Genomic DNA, 19,154 nt, shown 5'->3' with positions numbered 1-19,154 from the left:
TTTGCGCCTTTCCCACGGGCCCCCCCGGAAGGTTTGCTAGGTGGAGGTCTCAGGACTCCTCGTCACTGCCCCCCCTCCTGCTGAGGGCACCCTCCGCCCGGGCGGTTCTGGGCTTGTCCCCTCCCCACCAAGGCCAACGCCCTCGTGGCCAGAAAGGTCCCAGGACCACGTAAAGAACCGCGCGAGCGCGTTAGAACTGTGCTCGGCCGCACCGAGAACACCGGTGCTAGCCGGGAGCCTCCCCCGGGCGCCCCAGCCTCGCTCCTCCCTCCAGCGCGCCCTCGGGGTGCCCCCCGCCAGCCCCGCGCAGTAGCCGGAGCTGGGAAACTACCCTGGAGTCCAGCGAGTGCCCAGGGCTACCTCCTTCCCTCCCGGCCCCGGCGTCCGCACCTCGCGGCGGGGCCGCGCGTCAGTGGACCAGTCCCCCGAGAGGCAGCGCGACCTCCAGCTCCCTGCGCTCCGCCCCGCGGGCTCCTCGCGGGCTCCTCGCGGGCTCAGGTATCGTGGGCGCCACAAGCTCGCAGCCAGGGCGCAGGCGTTCCCCGGAGCTGCCCATGCGCAGACGGGCACGGCCGCTGACGCGCTCTCGGCGCTTGCGCGGAAGGCGGAGCCCACCGCAGGTCACGTGTTCGCCGAGACGGCCTCGCCCCCGCGGCCCCGATCCCTTCGCTCCCGCCCGGGCGAGCCAAGCACCCACAAAGTTTCGCGGCAAAGGAGCTTTATTGCTGCGGCGGCAGAACGAGCTCGGCGAAGGGCGAGGGGGGCGCGAAGGGCGCGCGGTCCGAGAGTACGAGTGCCTCCTGCAGGGCGCGGCGCTGCGGGCCGCTGAGCGCGGGGCCGTCCCGGTGCACGCGGAGCCAGGGTGTCCCTGCGGAGCCAGGGGCTGTCAGAGGCCGCGCGGCCGGGGCGGGGCGGGGGCGCGGGGGCAGCGGGGCGGGGGCGGTGCTCACCACGGCGCAGCCTCTGACCCACGTCGACCAGCAGTTCGGCGCCCACCCCCAGGCGGAGCGGCTCCCCAGCGCGGCTGCGCCCAGCCCCGAGCTCGTGCAGCACCAGCGCCAGCGGCAGCGCCCGGACCAGCTCCACGGTGCCTGCGGGGAGAGGGGCTGGGACGCGCGGGCTCGGGAAGGGGCGGGGGCTCGGGAAGGGAAGGGGATGACGGAGGCGGGATGACGAGGACTCCCCCGACGCTCACCATCCGCGGGCGCCAGCAGCTCCTCCTGCTCCTGGGCGCGAGGCAGCAGCTGCCGGCGCTCTGCGGGGCTCCCGGAGCACAGGGCTCGGGCCAGACCGGGATCCACGCCCTGCGCCGCCAGCATCCGCTCGAAGCGGCCAAGGGCCGAGCCGTCGTCCAGCGCCGCAGCCACCCGGGCAGCGCCCTGGGCCTGAGTCCCCGCGTGTCCGCTGAGCCAGAGCAGGGCGCCCCCTGCGGGCGGGGACGGGGCTTAGGCGCGGCCCGGCCAGGGCGGCCCCGGCGGGAAGCACCCCCCCGTCCGCCGCTCCCCTGCGCCCGGTCCCCCTCACCGAGCGTGGTGACCAGGTCCCTTAAGTCTGGCGGGCCTGCGCCGTCCATGCAGAGCAGCGCCTCCTCCACCTCCAGGGCGTTGCCCACGCAGCGGCCCAGGGGCTTGTCCATGGCGGTCAGCGCTGCCGCGACCCGAAGCCCTAGACTGGCTCCCACACCAACCTACCGAGACGAGGCTCAGCGCGGACCCCACATGGCGGGGCGTCCTGCAGCCCATTCTTTGTCGAACTCCAGCCCCTGCTGCACCCTGGGTTGCCAGCCCGCCAGGATGAAGTCAGGGAAGGGTTGGGGTGGGGAACAGAAACGAGTGAAGTGCCACACCTCGCCACGGGGCCAGGAGGAACTTGTACTTGGCCTAGGAGAGGGACGCCACAGAGGGCCTCCCCAGGCCCAGGCTGGGCCAGCCTTGACCTCTAAAGTCATAGCAGGTTGGGGGGCCGTGAGGGAGGGAGGGACTTCGGGCAGAAGAGGGTGGGACTGGGGTTAGGCAAGACTGCTGAGTGGAGGGAGGCAGTGGGGACGAGAAGGGTGAAGGGTAGGCTGGGCCCGCATGAAGACGCTTCCCCAGGAAGAGGCCACACCGCTCACCAGCGTCCTTGCCAGCTCCCGGGCCTGCTCCTGATTGGGGAAGACGGCGGCCCCTCCGAACTTAACGTCGATCACCAGAGCAGACAGCCCCTCCACGAGCTTCTTACTGAGGATGGAGGCTTTGGAGGCAGAGGAGGTTGGAGACAATGGAGAACCTAGAGCTTCTTGGGAGACTTGGGGGATGCCGACTTTGGGGTCAGGGGCCCTGAGCATTGAGGGTCAAGTCCCTTATGGGGGTGGCAGCACCTGGTGGGTTGTGTATCAGGCCACCTCACGTGGTGGTCAGGCATCTTGTGATGGGGGTAAGGGGGCACACGGTCAGGTGACACATAACTCCTAACGAGAGGACCCTGACTTGAGTTTGGAGGTCAGGGGCCCGTAACATGCAGAAGCAGGCCATGGAGTCAGGTCACCTGTGATGAGTGGCAGGCTGTCCACGGTGGCTGTCACATCTCTGGCTGCATATAGGATTCCGTCTGCAGGGACCAGCTGCTCACTCTGACCCACGATACAGCAGCCCGCCTGCTCCAGCAGCGCTTGCATCTGGTCAAACATCCCCTATCCTCAGTGACTTCTGGCAAATGGCCCAGAGCCTTTTTTTTTTTTTTTTTCCTAAGACAGAGTGTTGCTCTGTTGCCCAGGCTGGAGTGCAGTTGGCACAATTTCTGCTCATTGAGACCTTTGCCTCCTGGGCTTGAGTGATCCTCCCACCTCAGCTTCCCAGTAGCTGGGACTGCAGGTGCATACCACCACATTGGGCTTTATTTTATTTTTTCTTTTTCTTTTTTTTTTAAAGATGAAGTTTTCACTATATTACCCAGGCTGGTCTCCAACTGGGCCCAAGCGATCCTCTCTCTGCCTCCCAGAGTGCTGGGACAGGGTCTCACTCTTGCCCAGGCTGGAGTGCAGTGGCATCATCACGGCTCACTGCAGCCTAGACCTCCCAGACTCAAGTGATCCTCCTGCCTCAGCCTCCTGAGTTGCTGGAACCACGGGTGCGCACCACTACACGCGGCTAATTTTTTTATTTTGTAGAGACAGGGTTTCGCCATGTTATCCAGGCTGGTTTTGAATGCCTGGGTTCAAGGGATCTGCCCTCCTCAGCCTCCCCAACTGCTGGGACTACAGGTGTGAGCCATCGTGCCCCACCAGCCATCTATAATTTTGATCAACTCCCTGTTTTATGATCCTGATCAAAGTTCCACTGATGATTTTGGCTCAGGCCCATGAGTAACCTTGACCAGTGTCCTTATTAATGACCCTAATGATCCACCAGTGATCCTTTAGTGATTCTGGCCAGGGTCTCCATCATCAACCTGGATCAATGACTGATCCATGCCCCACCCCCATACCTGCTCTGGGCTCTGGGTGACATTGAATCCAGGAATAGACTCCAGCTTATCCAAGGTGCCTCCTGTGTGCCCCAGACCACGTCCGCTGATCATTGGCACCTGGTGGTCAGGGATGCTGAGTACCCTGCACAGTACCCCTCCCCCCACCTCCATGTATCCCTTCACCTTCCCTGGCTAGGACCTCAGCTGGATTTAGAAAGTATTTAAGCACCTATAGGGGTGCCCAGCTGGTGAGGGAATGGAAAAGAAGTTTTCTCGGTTGAGAAGTGTCAGTAGGGGAGAAGGTTGGTACCCGTCCCCAGGGGAAACAAGGGGAAAGGGGTCTGAATTCCATCAGTGGATCTTTTTCCTGCTCCAGGGGGCCTGGTCTGGAGCCGGAGGGGCCCCAAGCTCTGTGCTGGGGAGAAACCTGGGTACTGTCTTGGGGGCTTTGGGCCAAGCCTGAGGTTGGGAGCTGCCTGTGGATGGCCTGGTTGCTGCATGTGGGGTCACAGGCTCCCATCTGGGAAGGAGGTGGTTTCTAACCTTGCAGCCACACGCCGCCAGGGCAGGTGCGAGGACCAGGCTGACCTTGTCGCCTACACCCCCTGTGGAATGCTTGTCCACAAGCTGCTGGTGCCAGGCCTCTGGCCACTCCAGCTGCTGCCCCGACTGGGCCAGGGCCTGGGTCAGCACCGAGGTCTCCTCCAGATCCATGCCCTGAAGTCGGATCGCCATCAGCATGGCCCCTGGTATGTGGGGGTACCCGTGAGGGTGGCAGCCCACAGCAGTGGGGCACCCTGGGGCCGGTGCTGGTAGTAGGGCACTGTCGCACCCCCAGGGACCCATAGTCTCTTGGGCTGACCTCCCGGTCGGGGTCAAGAACGCCCAACCCTCCCCACGCACCGATCTGTGCGCCCTGCGCACTCCCGTTCACCACAGCGGCCACGAAGCCCCTGATGTCCGCTTCGCTCAAGCGGCCTCCGTCTCGCTTTATGCGGATCAGCTCCGGGAGCTGCTTGGGCTCTGGCGAGGGGTCGAGAAGTCCCTGGCTCCCTTCCCCGGAGAGGTCACCAGGCGCAGGTGGGGCTCCGGTTCCCACCGTCATCGAGGCCGCCATCGCTCGGGGCCCGCGGGGATGCCTGACACGTCCGGGGTCTGCGGCCTCCTGGCGTCGGTGTCTGAGCCACGTGCTCTTGTCCCGACCCCTTTCCCGTGTCTCTCCGGCGTCCGCCCCTCGGTCCTGTGTCTGTGTCGCCCTTGTCCGTATCTGGCTCCCGCTTCCCTCCCGTACCTGCTCAGGGCGGCTGCCCTCGCCCGCCTGCTCCGGATCCCAGCCCAGGTACCCGGCCTCGGCCTCGGGTCGCGACCGTAGGGTTCGCGCACAGCGGTCCACTGCGGGCGGCGGGGCGGCGGCGCCCCAGGACAGCAGGCGGGTGGGGCCGCCTGGCGGGCGGGGCTCAGCAGTCACCGCCCCGGGGGAGCCTCGCGCGCCGCCCCCCTGCCGATCCCCCGGACACGCGGGACTTCCGGGCCGTCGGGGCCCGGGGCCGTCGGCGGGAGTGACCACTGGCCGGTCCCGCGCGGCGTGGGCCTCGGGCGTCTGCGGCTCCCGAGAGTCCCCCTCCCGCCCTCGGTGGGGTCTCGACGTTCGGACGCGGCGCAGCGCTGGAGTCCCGGGCCCGCCCCGCTGCGTTCGGAGTTGGGACACGGCCCCAGCCCCGGCTCCGCCCCTGGCCTTGCCCCAGGACGCGCAGAGAGAGAGAGGCGGACACGATGCGGACTCGCAGACTTTAAGCAAACAAGTGTGGGGCCGCTCCCGCCTGCCAGGTCAGGTGTCCGCGTGGGTCACCAGCGGGGCCAGGTAGTCCGAGTGTCGGATCCCGAAGCTCCAGCCGCGGGGCTTCCGGTGCTGCGGGCCCGGAGACACCACTGACCTCGCGGGGCCGGCGTCCTCTCCGCGCCGGGACCCCTGGATCCCCGGGAACCCTGATCCCATCACTCCGACCTCAGGCCCTCCCCACTCCCCTGACTCTGACCCTTGACCCTGGACTCCAGGCCACCTGATCCACGTTGTAGGCCGCGGGCCCTGGCTTCTGAGTGTTGTCTTGGGGGAGCGAAGTCCGCGCCAGCATGGTGAACTGGGGGGCCCGGGACTTGTAGACCCCCGGGCTCACGACGTGGTAGGCGCATGGGCCTGGGGTCTGCGGGAGGGCAGAGGGTGCTGGCTGCCGCCTCCGCTGCCGCGGACCAGGGACCCCTGCGTCCGCCCCGGCCCCTCCCCCACCTTGCTGAGGTCCTCGAAGAAACTGCCCGCCGCTCTGCGGCCGTAGATGGAGTAAGTTGGGGCGGAGACTTTGCCGATGACGCGTGGACCCAAGAGCGAGGGCACAGTATAGGCCCCGGGACCTGGGGAGGAGGCAGGGCTCGGGGGTAGTGGGTCTCCGTGGACAGGCGCAGGGTGGTCCCAGCTCCCGGAGGGCGGTCCCCGGTTTGGAGTGGGAAGGCCCACAGTGCTGGGATGGGCCTTTCTGGCCTCACCTGGGCTCTGCTGCTCCGCCTGGACACCCCAGTTTCGGGGAGCAATGGTGTGCCGAGGCGCACTGGGGTACGTCGCGTTCCCCGCTCGCTCCGGGAAGTACCTGCCTGCGGGGCGGATCAAGGGTGTGGGGGTCTGGAACTGGGGGGGGGGCCTGGTGGGTACCCGAGATGGGGTCCTGGGACTAGGGGGTAATCTGAGCCACGATTTGTCAAAGCCCCGTGGGGTTCGGGGTTTGGGATTTGAGACCCGGATATGAAGGTTCCGACTATGCGGTGTTGGGGTATCTGAGTGGGACTCGGGGTTCAGGTGGGGGGTTCCCAGGTGGGCCTCCCTGGAGGCAGTTCGGCGTTGGGTGGCCAGGGTCCCGGGGGTCCTGACCAGGTCCGGGAGTGAGGAAGGGCGCTGAGCGGCGCGGGCGGCCGTAGATGGAGTAGGCGGGGGCGCCGTCGGGGCCGCGCACGGTCATGCGGGCGGGCACCAGGTGGCCGGGCCCGGGGCCGCACGTCGTCTGCTGCGTGGGGAGGCGCGCGCCGAAGGTGAAGGCGGGGGCGCGGGGCCGCGACGGGTCATGCAGGACGTAGCCTGGGAGCATCCGAGTCAGCGCCTGGCCGGGCCCAGCCCCCACCCCCGTCTGGAACACGGACCCTCCCCCGGCACAGACCCCCTCTCCCCTCTAGCAGGCTCGGTTCAGCCCGGAGCGCAGACCTCCCTGGTCTCTTCCCCTTCCCTCCCCCAGGCACCGTCCCACCCCTCAATCCCGGGGCCCGCCCCTGCTACCGGTGTTGGGCGGCAGCTTGTATTTGGGCCCAGGGCCTCCGTAGTGCGCTGCGATGGGGCCGCGGGGCCGGTGTGGCCGCCAAACGCCCACCCAGGCGTCCGAGCCCATAGCGCGGGTGGGGGTCGCTTACGGCTCGCAGCACCTGCGGACAGAAGGCGGTGGCCGCGGCCCCTCCACCCCAAATTCTTGGGGAGCGCACTTTCCCACTACCCTGGGATTAGCGCGCGGTGGGGCGGGGCCTGGTCCGTATCCCTGGCGCCAGCAAAACAAACGCGAGCTTCCTGCCCCGCTGTGTGTGGCGTGGGGCCGGCAGCGGGTCCAGGACTATCACCCGGACTCCAGGCGGGTTAGGTAGGGACGTGAGCTCGCGGGGGCCAAGTTTAGACCCAGACTTGGTGAAGGGAATCACCTGGGGGCGGGGTGGGGGCAGGAGATTTTCGTAGTGTTGGGAAAGGGTGCCCCGGGGAGGGCCTGGTGTGGGGGACCCGGTGCCCCGAGGGGAGGCCCCGAGGTGCACTGACCTGTAGTGGTGGCTCCTGTTATGGGAAACAAAGCGACGTGGCTGGACACCCCCGCTCCGCCCCGCCCACCTCCCAGACCCCATTGTGGCCCTTTCCCGCTTCCTGGCAACCGCACTGACTGCCTACCCACCCCAACCTGGCTCCGCCTCCCCCCTCGCCCCCACCCAGTGCGGCCGCTGGGCCTCTCCGTGGATTCTGTGGCACGGGTGGGACAGTAGGCTGAGCCCCCTAGAACGCTGGCCTCACCCTTACCCAAGCTTCAGTATACCCATTCTAGAACTAGGCAAATCTGCAGACAAAAGCAAGGATGGGAATAAAGGAATTGAATAATGCAAAGCACACACTCCATTTAATTATGTGTAGAGAGAGAATTTCTTGTCTATTTAAGCCCATGAAATATTCGCAAAAAACAATCATGTATTGGGCCACAAAATAATCATACAAATTGAAAAACAGATATGACACATGATTTGATTACAATCAAATACAATTCTAGGCAAACAAAACGTAAAAAAAAAAAAAAAAAGGAAGAGGGCCGGGCGCGGTGGCTTACGCCTGTAATCCCAGCACTTTGGGAGGCCGAGGCGGGCGGATCACGAGGTCAGGAGATCGAGATCATCCCGGCTAACAAGGTGACACCTCGTCTCTACTAAAAATACAAAAAATTAGCCGGGCGTAGTGGCGGGCGCCTGTAGTCCCAGCCACTCGGGAGGCTGAGGCAGGAGAATGGCGTTAACCAGGGAGGTGGAGCTTGCAGTGAGCCACTATGGCACCACTGCACTCCAGCCTGGGTGACAGAGTGAGACACTGTCTCAGAAAAAAAAAGGAAGTGGAGGAAGAAGACTCAGCCTGGGCTGAGGCCCAGTGAGGCCTCAGTGAGACCCATTTCAACAAAAAAAACTTTAAAAATTAGCTAAGTGAGATGATATACACCTGTAGTCCCAGCTATGGGGTCGGTGGCTGAGGTGGGAGGATCTGTTGAGTCTGGGAGTTGGATCCTGCAGTGATCTGCGATCCCACCACTAGACTCTGGCCTGGGTGACAGAGTGAGACCTTGTTTCAAAAAAAAAAAAAGAAAGAAAGAACAGGAAGCAGGACCAAACACATATTTTGAAATTGACAAACCTTTTTTTTTTTTTGAGATGGAGTCTCACTCTGTCGCCCAGGCTGGAGTGCAGTGGCGGGATCTCGGCTCACTGCAAGCTCCGCCTCCCGGGTTCACGCCATTCTCCTGCCTCAGCCTCCCGAGTAGCTGGGACTACAGGTGCCCGCCACCACGCCCGGCTAGTTTTTTTGTATTTTTTAGTAGAGATGGGGTTTCACTGTGTTAGCCAGGATGGTCTCGATCTCCTGACCTCGTGATCTGCCCATCTCGGCCTCCCAAAGTGCTGGGATTACAAGCTTGAGCCACCACGCCCAGCCTGAAATTGACAAATCTTTTTTAAAAAACCGTGGATCAAAACTTGTCAGAAATAATCTGAAGTTACAAACTGTAGCAGGACGAGCCGCAGACAAAACTCCTCAGACACCTAGTTAAAGAAGGAAGGGGTTATTGCAATTTTTATATTTCCTCCTTTTGATGAAGATCTTTCTCTGAGGCCAGGTGCGGTGGCTCCCGCCTGTAATCCCGGCACTTTGGGAGGCTGAGGTGGGCGGATCACCTGAGGTCAGGAGTTGGAGACCAGCCTGGCCAACATGGTGAAACCCCGTCTCTACTAAAAATACATAAATTAACTGGGCGTGGTGGCAACCATCTGTAATGCAGCTACTTGGGAAACTGAGGCAAGGGAATCACTTGAACCTGGGAAGCGGAGGTTGCAGTGAGCCAAGATTGTGCCATTGCACTCCAGCCTGGGTGACCAAGAGAGACTCAGTCTCAAAAAAAAAATTTTTTTTCTGAAGACATCACTGATCAATCATCCTGTGTAGGTTTTTTTTTTTTTTTGAGACGGAGTCTAGCTCTGTTGCCCAGGCTGGAGTGCAGTGGCCGGATCTCAGCTCACTGCAAGCCCCGCCTCCCGGGTTCACGCCATTCTCCTGACTCAGCCTCCCGAGTAGCTGGGAGTACAGGCGCCCGCCACCTCGCCCGGCTAATTTTTTTTTTTTTTTTTGTATTTTAGTAGAGACGGGGTTTCACCGTGTTAGCCAGGATGGTCTCGATCTCCTGAACTCGTGATCCGCCCGTCTCGGCCTCCCAAAGTGCTGGGATTACAGGCTTGAGCCACCGCGCCCGGCCCTGTGTAGGTTTTGATTGTCCCTTCTTGTCCAGGTTGATTTGGTGCCATGTTGGGAGAATGGCCAGCAATTTTAAGTCAGTGTCAAAACCATTTGAGCCACATTTGAGCAGCTGGAAGGAAATTTGGAAGGAGTAGCTGTTGGGTTAAGTCAGCCTTTCATTGTATCAGTCTCATAGGTGTTCGCTGTCATATCAAAGTGCTGCACCCACATTATTGGTTAGCAGTTGTACTTTTGCGGAGGTTTGACACGTGCAGGGTTTTTTTTGTTTTGTTTTGTTTTGTTTTGTTTTTTGAGATAGAGTCTCACTCTGTCGCCCAGGCTGGAGTGAAGTGGCACGATCTCGGCTCACTGCAAGCTCCACCTCCTGGATTCACTCCATTCTCCTGCATCAGCCTCCCGAGTAGCTGGGACTACAGGTGCCCGCCACCATGCCCAGCTAATTTTTTTGTGTGTGTATTTTTAGTAGAGACGAGGTTTCACTGTGTTAGCCAGGATGGTCTCGATCTCCTGACCCCGTGATCCACCAGCCTCGGCCTCCCAAAGTGCTGGGATTACAGGAATGAGCCACCACGCCCGGCCAGGTGCAGAGTTTTCAAAGAATCATACAGAGTAAAGTAATACGATGAACTCAGTTTGCAGAATGATTTTATTTTTATTTTATTTTATTTTATTCTATCTATCTACCTATCTATATTTTAATAGAGACACTCAGCTATTTTTATTGTTGTTGTAGAGATGAGATCTTACTTTGTTGCCCAGGCTGGTATCAAACTGACTTCAAACAATTCTCCTGCATTGGCTTCCCAAAGTTCAGGGATTACAGACGTGAGCCACTGTAGTTGTCCCTATATTTCTTAAATGTAGTATAAAAATAGTATAAACTGTATGTTCTTTTTTTTTTTTTTTGAGACGGAGTCTCGCTCTGTCTCCCAGGCTGGAGTGCAGTGGCCGGATCTCAGCTCACTGCAAGCTCCGCCTCCCGGGTTTACGCCATTCTCCTGCCTCAGCCTCCCGAGTAGCTGGGACTACAGGCGCCCGCCACTGCGCCCGGCTAATTTTTTTCTATTTTTAGTAGAGACGGGGTTTCACCATGTTAGCCAGGATGGTCTCGATCTCCTGACCTTGTGATCCGCCCGCCTCGGCCTCCCAAAGTGCTGGGATTACAGGCGTGAGCCACCGCGCCCGGCAACTGTATGCTCTTAAATTACTTAATTTAAGTGCTTTTTTTCTTTGTGCCAATTAAATAGAGCTCTTTGTAAATTAAAATCACATATAGATATAAAGACATAAAAACATAGACAAAACAAAGATCTTGTGGCTTTTCACTTGAGAATTTTAGTTATAAAACAGTAGGCCAGGCGCAGTGGCTCACACCTGTAATCCCAGCACTTTGGGAGGCCAAGGTAGGCGGATCACCTGAGTTCAGGGGTTCGAGACCAACCTGACCAACGTGGAGAAACCCTGTCTCTTCTAAAAATACAAAAATTATCCAGGTGTGGTGGTGCACGCCTGTAATCCCAGCTACTCAGGAGGCTGAAGCAGGAGAATTGCTTGAATCCGGGAGGCGGGGGTTGCAGTGAGCCGAGATTGCACCATTGCACTTCAGCCTGGGCAACAAGAGCAAAACTCTGTCTCAAAACAAAAACAAAAACAAAAACAAAAACAGTAAAACATAATAATATAAATTCATGGGTGTGTAAAAGGACAGTTGGATTTAAATTATATTTTTGATAAAACAGAACAAGTTAAGGTTACCTGTTCAGATGACTAAAGCTTTTCGATTTTCATTACCCTACCAGTAATCCTCTGAACAAGATGGGAAGACAAGACTGGGTGTGGTGGCTCACGCCTGTAATCGCAGCACTTTGGGAGGCCGAGGCAGGTAGATCACTTGTGGTCAGGAGTTGGAGACCAGCCTGGCCAACATGATGAAAACCCATCTCTACTAAAAATACAAAATTAACCGAGCGTAGTGGCAGGCACTTGTAATCCCAGCTACTCGGGAGGCTGAGGCAGGAGAATTGCTTGAACCCAGGAGGTGGAGGTTGCAGTGAGCCAAGATTGCACCACTGCACTCCAGCCTGGGGAACAGAATGAGACTCCGTCACAAACAACAAACAACTCCTCAAATGAATATAAATATTTAATTCCAGTTAGATTTCCAATGTTAAAAATAGGAAAACACAAATTTAAAGTTCATATGCAAAAATGTGTTCAATTGTCAAAAAAATTCTAAAACAGGAAAAGAATAAAAGGTTCTTAGATATTAACTGTATGCGATGGTTAATTTGATGCACCAGCTTGGCTGGGCCTTGGGCGGGGGCAGCTCTTTGCATTCCTGGCCCTTCCTTGCTCCTGAAGCCTGGCCATCGCAGCATCTTTTTTTTTTTTTTTTTTTTTTTTTTTGAGACGGAGTCTCTCTCTGTCGCCCAGGCTGGAGTGCAGTGGCCGGATCTCAGCTCACTGCAAGCTCTGCCTCCCGGGTTCACGCCATTCTCCTGCCTCAGCCTTCCGAGTAGCTGGGACTACAGGCGCCCGCCACCTCGCCCGGCTAGTTTTTTGTATTTTTAGTAGAGACAGGGTTTCACCGTGTTAGCCAGGATGGTCTCGATCTCCTGACCTCGTGATCCACCCGTCTCGGCCTCCCAAAGTGCTGGGATTACAGGCGTGAGCCACCGCGCCCGGCCCGCAGCATCTTTCTGCATTTGCTGCTTCTGAATCCCTTTGCATCCTCTTTTCGTGACCTTGCTGTTAACGTCATCTTACTAGGCAATGATTCTCTGTTAATGTTTTTCCTGTTCACATTCCTGGTGTGGTTGTTCCCTTCTGATTGGAACTAACTCAGGATAGAGATTTTCCGAGGCGAAGATGAGAGAGGTGGGGTGAGTGTATCAGGCAAGAACCACTTGGGTTTAAGGTAGAAATGGATTTATGATAGGGAATATTATAGAATCACTGGATGCGTTGGTGGTATAATAGCTGACAGGTGGCCTTTGGGACTACTGAGCTTAAGAGGAGACCTGGGTAGCTGTGATTCTGAGATCAGGAACCTGCGGGGATCCTGAGGCCACGCCCCTGCTGCCCAGGCCTCCCTCAGCAACGGCTGAGTCTCCACAGCCCTGCCCGCCAGCAGCCTCAGCGCAGGGCGGAGGCCTCCGAGGAGTCCTTCCTGCGTTTCACATCTTACACAACTGCACTGACTCCAACAGCCTCGCCCAGAACTCTGGCTGCAACTGAATCTGTAAAACACAGTATTGCCTCATTTGTATTTTAGGTTCTAAAATACCGGAAAATAAACAAAAGGAGGTGAGAATGGAAGCTGAACACGATGGACCACATTCAGCGCAGTGGAAAATCAAGAGTCCTGATGTGAGCACTGCAGGCTTGAGATGTCGTCTTCCACCCAGGGAAGACGTTCATGGCAGACGCAGCGGAGAGGTCCAGGTCGGAGATGCCGACCTGCCAGGCGTGCGCAAGCCGTGGGAATGGATGGGGCCGCTTAGTGCAGGGGTCACCAAGTCCAGCCACCGCCTGTTTCTGTAAATACAATTTTATTGGGGCCGGGCACGGTGGCTCACGCCTGTAATCCCAACATTTTGGGAGGCTGAGGCGGGCGGATCACAAGGTCAGGAGATCGAGACCATGCTGGCTAACACGGTGAAACCCCGTCTCTACTAAAAATAAGTACAAAAAATTAGCCGGGCGCAGTGGTGGGCACCTGTAGTCCCAGCTACTCGGGAGGCTGAGGCAGGAGAATGGCATAAACCTGGGAGGCGGAGCTTGCTGTGAGCTGAGATCATGCCACTGCACTCCAGCCTGGGCGACAGAGCGAGACTCCGTCTCAAATAAATAAATAAATAAATAAATAAATAAATAAATAAAATAGATAGATAAATAAATAGATAAAATAAAAATAAAAAATAAAGTTTTATTGGAACGCAGCTACATCCTTTTGTTTACTATTTTTTAAAGTTAGTTTTGTGTTACAATGGCTGACTTGAGTAGTTGCAAGAGACTGTATGACCTGCAAAGGCAAAAATAGCCACAATCCAGCTCTTTGCACAAAAACTTTGCTGCCGACTGAGAGTGTGCACGTGGGTAAAGAGCTCCAGGGCCCTGCAGTACTCCGGGGGCTGGAGAGTGGCAGAAACCAGCACTCTAATACATGGATCATAAACAAGCCACAGCCTCCGATGCTCAGCGCTCAGGCGTCTCTCCGCCAACTTTCATGAGTTAGCTTGTGGGATGTTTGATGGGTGCAGCTTCTCAAGTTTCTGCCGTCCTCAGCAGGGACCTTAAGCTGGTGGACTCATATTTGACATCTGCGGTGAGGTCCTGTCAGATTCCAGGAAGACTTAATCTTCCCAACTTGGCCGGGCGCGGTGGCTCAAGCCTGTAATCCCAGCGCTTTGGGAGGCCGAGGCGGGCGGATCACAAGGTCAGGAGATCGAGACCACAGTGAAACCCCGTCTCTACTAAAAATACAAAAAATTAGCCGGGCGCGGTGGCGGGCGCCTGTAGTCCCAGCTACTCAGGAGGCTGAGGCAGGAGAATGGCGGGAACCCGGGAGGCGGAGCTTGCAGTGAGCCGAGATCGCGCCACTGCACTCCAGCCTGGGCAACAGCGTGAGACTCCGTCTCAAAAAAAAAAAAAAAAAAAAAAAAAAATTTTCCCAACTCTAATAGATTCCTGTGAAACCCCAGCATAATTACCTTACATGGGTTAAATATTAAAATAGAGACCAGGCCTGAAGAATCCCTGAGCAGACAAAACCAGTTAGGCATTGTAACTGACCTCAACCTTGCCTTAATGGAAAACATAAGTGAAACTTAACTGGAGTCATTTCTGATAAATGGTTATGTTAAGCAGAAGTAAAACTCAACCCCAGCCAGTCCTAAGCAGCCAGTTAATTCTTGATTGTGTAACTAGGAACTTCCCAACTAGACAGACCAAATAAGGAAGTTGAATAACTGGAACCAATCAAGTCATTTCTTCAGTATGCCTCCTCATTTTCTTAGACAGACAAATACTTATCTCTGACATTTTTGTCACTGGCCTGAGAAAAAAAGTGTTTATGGTGGGCTCACGCCTGTAATCCCAGCACTTTGGGAGACCAAGGCGGGTGGATTACTAGGAGTTCAAGACCAGCCTGGCTAACAGGGAGAAACCCCGTCTTTACTAAAAATACAAAAATTAGCCGGGCGTGGTGGCAGGCACCTGTAATCCCAGCTACTCGGGAGGCTGAGGCAGGAGAATCTCTTGAACCTGGGAGGTGGACGTTGCAGTGAGCCAAGATCGAACCACTGCACCCCAGTCTGGGGGACAAAGCGAGACTCTGTCTCAAAAAAAAAAAGAAAAGAAAAGAAAAAGAAAAACAAGTGTCTATATGAAGTATTTTCTCAGAAAAAAGAGGAACGAACCCAAATGCTTTTCACGTGCATGCAGCTTGATTAATCTTTAATAAATAAGAATATTGGTGAGTTAGTAAAAATGGACTTTCTACCTAGCTTTGTTAATCAAATAAACTCATATTATCTCCATCACACAATTTGTCAACAAGAAAAATAAACTGAGATGACAGTTTTATTTATTTATTTATTTATTTTGAGATGGAGTCTCACTCTGTCACCCAGGCTGGAGTACAATTGTGCAATCTCGGCTCGCTGCAACCTCTGCCTCCCAGGTTCAAGCGATTCTCCTGCCTCAGCCTCCTGAGTAGCTGGGACTACAGGTGCGTGCCACCACGCTGAGCTAATTTTTGTATATATACGTGTTTTTTTTGTTGTTGTTGTTTTGTTTTTTTGAGATGGAGTCTCGCTCTGTTGCCCAGGCTGGAGTGCAGTGGCGTGATCTTGGCTCACTACAAGCTCCGCCTCCTGGGCTCAGCGATTCTCCTGCCTCAGCCTCTTGAGTAGGTGGGATTACCGGTGAGTACCACCACGCCCGGCTAATTTTTTTTGTATTTTTAGTGGAGACGGGTTTCCATTGTTGGCCAGGCTGGTCTCCAACAGGCCTGGTGACCTCAGGTGATCCACCCGCCTTGGCCTCCCAAAGTGCTGGGATTACAGGTGTGAGCCACTGCACCCAGCCTGTTCAAGTAAATTAAAATGGAGACCAGGCCTGAAGAATCCCTAAGCAGACAAAACAAGTTAGGCCTCGTGACTTCAACCTTGCTTAAATTGAAAACATAAGTGAAACTTAACTTGAGCCATTTTTTTGTTTGTTTTTTTTTTCAGTAGAGACAAAGTCTTGCTATGTTGCCCAGACTGGTCTCAAACACTAGTCATCTGCCCTGCCTCAGCCGCACACCCAAAGTGCTGGGATTACAGGCATGAGTCATTTATTTTTTTTCTTTTTTGACATAGTTTTCCCTGTTGCCCAGGCTGGAGTGCAATGGCGCAATCTTGACTCACTGCAACCTCTGCCTCCCAGTTTCAAGCAATTCTCCCACCTCAGCCTCCCAAGTAGCTGGGATTACAGGCACTTGCCATCACGCCCAGCTAATTTTTGTATTTTTGTAAAGACAAGGTTTCACTGTGTTGACCAGGCTGTTCTTGAACTCCTGACCTCAGGTGATCTGCCCACCTCCGCCTCCCACCAAAGTGCTGGGAATATAGGCATAAGCCACCATGGCTGGCTGAGTTGTTTCTGATAAATGCTTCCATTAGACAGAGATAAATTTTAACCCCACCCAATCATAAGTAAACAACTATCATTATATCACGGATACTGACTTTCCAACACGATAAGCCAAAGAAAGCAACTCCATAACCGTAACCAATCAAATCATTTATTTATTGTACTTCTACATTTTCCTAATAAAAACTTGCATTTGATATCTTGTCTCTGGAATACTAAACCTCTTTCAGTCAGGTGTTCCCCAATTCATAAATTGTTTTTTACTCAAATAAACCCTTTAAAATTTTGTCGTGAGTCAGATGTTTCTTTAACACATGGTTGCAAAACATGCTGTTGGTAAGGAACATGGCTTAGATCCACATCCAAGTCCTAGTGCAGTTTTTTTTTTTCTGTCACCAGGGCCATATTGCTGGCTTGCCACAGGTTACATGGTAATGACTGGGCATCATTCATGGGAAACTGCACCACGTAAGCAAGCCTGGCTAGGCCCACAGTAGGCCCCGGGCACATTTTCGGGTGCGAAGCAGAGGAATAGCAACTGGTGAGGTAGAAGGAGAACCAAGAGACTGTGGGAGAATGGGAACTGAGCTGAGAGAGCTTCCGGAAGGTTGCGGTGGTCTACTGCAATTCATGTTACTGAGAAACTGCATTAGGCTGATTTCATAAGTGCTGCTGAGGAAGACGCTGAGTTCCTGAGGTGAAAAGGGATGAGGACACCTAAGAAGACAGAAGCGCAACACCTAAAACAACTTTCTGAAATTGTCTAATGTCACACGTTAAAATAATATGAAACATGTTAAAATAATAAAATAATATGAAAATTTTATTTTATCTGAACTACAGTGATTGTCTTCAGATTTTGAAATATAAAAGCCCTTAATTTATTTCATTTTTTAAGACAGAGTCTCGCTCTGTCGGTCAGGCTGGAGTGCTGTGGCATGATCTTGGCTCACTGAAACCTCCACCTCCTGCGTTCAAGCGATTCTCCTGCCTCAGCCTTCTGAGTAGCTGGGATTACAGGTGTCTGGCACCACACCCAGCTAATTTTTTTTTTCTTTTAGTAGAGAAGGGGTTTCACCATGTTGGCCAGGCTGGTCTTGAACTCCTGACCTCAGGTGATCTGCCTGCCTCGGCCTCCCAAAGTGCTGGGATTACAGGTGTGAGCCACTGCACCCGGCCAAAAGGCTTTACTTTTTGCTTTATTTTTCTGCTTTTAACCATCCTCCTTTTTGGGGGTTGGGGGGACCTAGTTATTAATAGAAAAAAAACCTTTGCTGGTGTCTTTTTTTCTTTTCTTTTTTTCTTTTTTTTTTTTTGAGGCAGAGTCTCGCTCTGTCACCCAGGCTGGAGTGCAGTGGTGTGATCTCAGCTCACTGCAACCTCTGCTTCCCGGGTTCAAGCGACTCTCCTGCCTCAGCCTCTGGAGTAGCTGGGACTACAGGCGCTCGCCACCTCGCGCGGCTAATCTTTGTATTTTTGGTAAAGACAGGGTTGCTCCGTGTTAGCCAGGCTGGTCTCGAACTGCTGACCTCAGGTGATCCGACACCTCGAGGCGACCCGACACTTCGGCCCCGGTGTCGCACTTTTTTGCCCGTTTTGGATTCCAGCCTCCTCCTGCGGCCACAGCCGGAAATGCAGAGAAATTCGCGCTCCCCGGGCCTCGCAGTCTCCAGCTTTGCCCGGGGGCTGCGGGTTCACATTTCACCCGCGAATCGCTGTTAATCCTCCAGGCGCGGCCCCGGGGCGCTCGCGCGCTGCCGACGGAGCCATCCCTGACGCGTTCTCAGTTTATGGCAGAAAACGCCAGTCGGCGCCGGACATGACTACAGGCTTTCGCGGAAACAAATTTTAATCCAGTTCTGAAGCCACCACTTGGCGTTCCAGGGCATTTGCACCCCGGGGACGCGCTGCCTCCCGCCCCTTCCCGCCCCTTCCTCAGTGGCTAATATTTGTTTATCAGCGGTGACATTGGTTGATGTATTTGTCAAAGAACAGATTTAGTTCTTCTTCCTAGGTACATTTTTTTTTTTTTTTGAAACGGAGTCTCACTCTGTCCCCCAGGCTGGAGTGTAGTGGTGCCATATCAGTTCACTGCATCCTCTGCCTTCCGGGTTCAAGCAATTCTCCTGCCTCAGTCTCCCAAGTAGATGGGACTACAGGCGTGCACCACCATGCCTGGATAATTTTTTTTGTATTTTTAGTAGAGACAGGATTTCACCATGTTGGCCAGGCTGGTCTTCAACTCCTGATCTCAGGTGTTCCGCGGGCCGCAGCCTCCCAAAGTGTTGGGATTACAGGCGTGAGCCACTGCGCCTGGCTGTTATTACCTGTCTTTTGGATAAAAGCCATTTTAACTAGGGTAAGATGGTACCTCATTGTAGTTTTGGTTTACATTTCTCTGATGATCAATTATGTTAAAGCACCTTTTCATATACCTGTTTGACATCTTATGTCTTTTAACAATTATTATTCTTGGCCGGGCGCGGTGGCTCAAGCCTGTAATCCCAGCACTTTGGGAGGCCGAGACGGGCGGATCACGAGGTCAGGAGATCGAGACCATCCTGGTTAACACGGTGAAACCCCGTCTCTACTAAAAAATACAAAAAATTAGCCGGGCACGGTGGTGGGCGCCTGTAGTCCCAGCTACTCGGGAGGCTGAGGCAGGAGAATGGCGTGAACCCGGGAGGCGGAGCTTGCAGTGAGCTGAGATCCGGCCACTGCACTCCAGCCCGGGCGACAGAGCGAGACTCTGTCTCAAAGAAAAACAAAAACAAACAAAACAAACAAACAAAAAACCAATTATTCTTCTTCTTATTATTATTGTCTTTTTTTTTTTTTTTTTTGAGATAGTCTCACTTTATGACCCAGGCTGAAGTGCAGTGGCATGATTTCAGCTCACTGCAACCTCTACTTCCTGGGCTCAAGCAATCCTCCCACCTCAGCATCCCAAGTAGCTGAGACTACAGGTGTGTGTCACTGTGCCTGGCTAATT

At 55.2% G+C, this 19,154-nt stretch overlaps 2 protein-coding genes across 6 annotated transcripts; both read right to left on the bottom strand.

Moving 5' to 3' along the window:
* Positions 1 to 701: 701 nt before the first annotated feature.
* On the bottom strand, positions 702 to 5,356 carry TYMP (thymidine phosphorylase). Its single transcript, XM_001112945.5, has 9 exons — positions 4,351 to 5,356; positions 3,991 to 4,193; positions 3,466 to 3,564; positions 2,527 to 2,656; positions 2,114 to 2,232; positions 1,525 to 1,687; positions 1,196 to 1,426; positions 951 to 1,091; positions 702 to 868 (listed from the first exon to the last, which is right to left on the bottom strand). The coding sequence occupies exons 1-9, from the start codon at positions 4,562 to 4,564 to the stop codon at positions 720 to 722; spliced, it is 1,449 nt and encodes a 482-aa protein (XP_001112945.3). The 5' UTR covers positions 4,565 to 5,356; the 3' UTR covers positions 702 to 719.
* Positions 5,205 to 7,392, bottom strand: CIMAP1B (ciliary microtubule associated protein 1B). Of its 5 annotated transcripts, NM_001194710.1 has the most exon segments (7): positions 5,205 to 5,356; positions 5,508 to 5,648; positions 5,732 to 5,853; positions 5,986 to 6,090; positions 6,365 to 6,568; positions 6,764 to 6,906; positions 7,286 to 7,388. In NM_001194710.1, coding segments are annotated over 6 exon segments (762 nt in total). In that variant the 5' UTR covers positions 6,873 to 6,906; positions 7,286 to 7,388; the 3' UTR covers positions 5,205 to 5,275.
* Between the last annotated feature and the right edge of the window lie 11,762 nt (positions 7,393 to 19,154).

This window comes from Macaca mulatta, chromosome 10 (genome assembly GCF_049350105.2).
Source record: "Macaca mulatta isolate MMU2019108-1 chromosome 10, T2T-MMU8v2.0, whole genome shotgun sequence".
Taxonomy (NCBI): domain Eukaryota; kingdom Metazoa; phylum Chordata; class Mammalia; order Primates; family Cercopithecidae; genus Macaca; species Macaca mulatta.
Note: the sequence above shows the minus strand (reverse complement) of the source record. Positions and strands in the feature narration are given on the sequence as shown.

Bases quoted from the DNA above. Each gene is read 5' to 3' on its own strand.
- TYMP (XM_001112945.5), bottom strand. From the start codon at position 4,564: ATGGCGGCCTCGATGACGGTGGGAACCGGAGCCCCACCTGCGCCTGGT. The intron at 1,688-2,113 runs GTGAGCGGTGTG...TCGTCTCGGTAG, and splicing joins GGGAGCTGGCAAGGACGCTG to GTTGGTGTGGGAGCCAGTCT. The intron at 1,092-1,195 runs GTGAGCGTCGGG...CTCTCCCCGCAG, and splicing joins GCTGCTGGCGCCCGCGGATG to GCACCGTGGAGCTGGTCCGG.
- CIMAP1B (XM_077949030.1), bottom strand. From the start codon at position 6,872: ATGGGCTCGGACGCCTGGGTGGGCGTTTGGCGGCCACACCGGCCCCGC. The intron at 6,091-6,364 runs GTCAGGACCCCC...TCCGCCCCGCAG, and splicing joins CTTCCTCACTCCCGGACCTG to GCAGGTACTTCCCGGAGCGA. The intron at 5,854-5,985 runs GTGAGGCCAGAA...CCTCCTCCCCAG, and splicing joins GGCGGAGCAGCAGAGCCCAG to GTCCCGGGGCCTATACTGTG.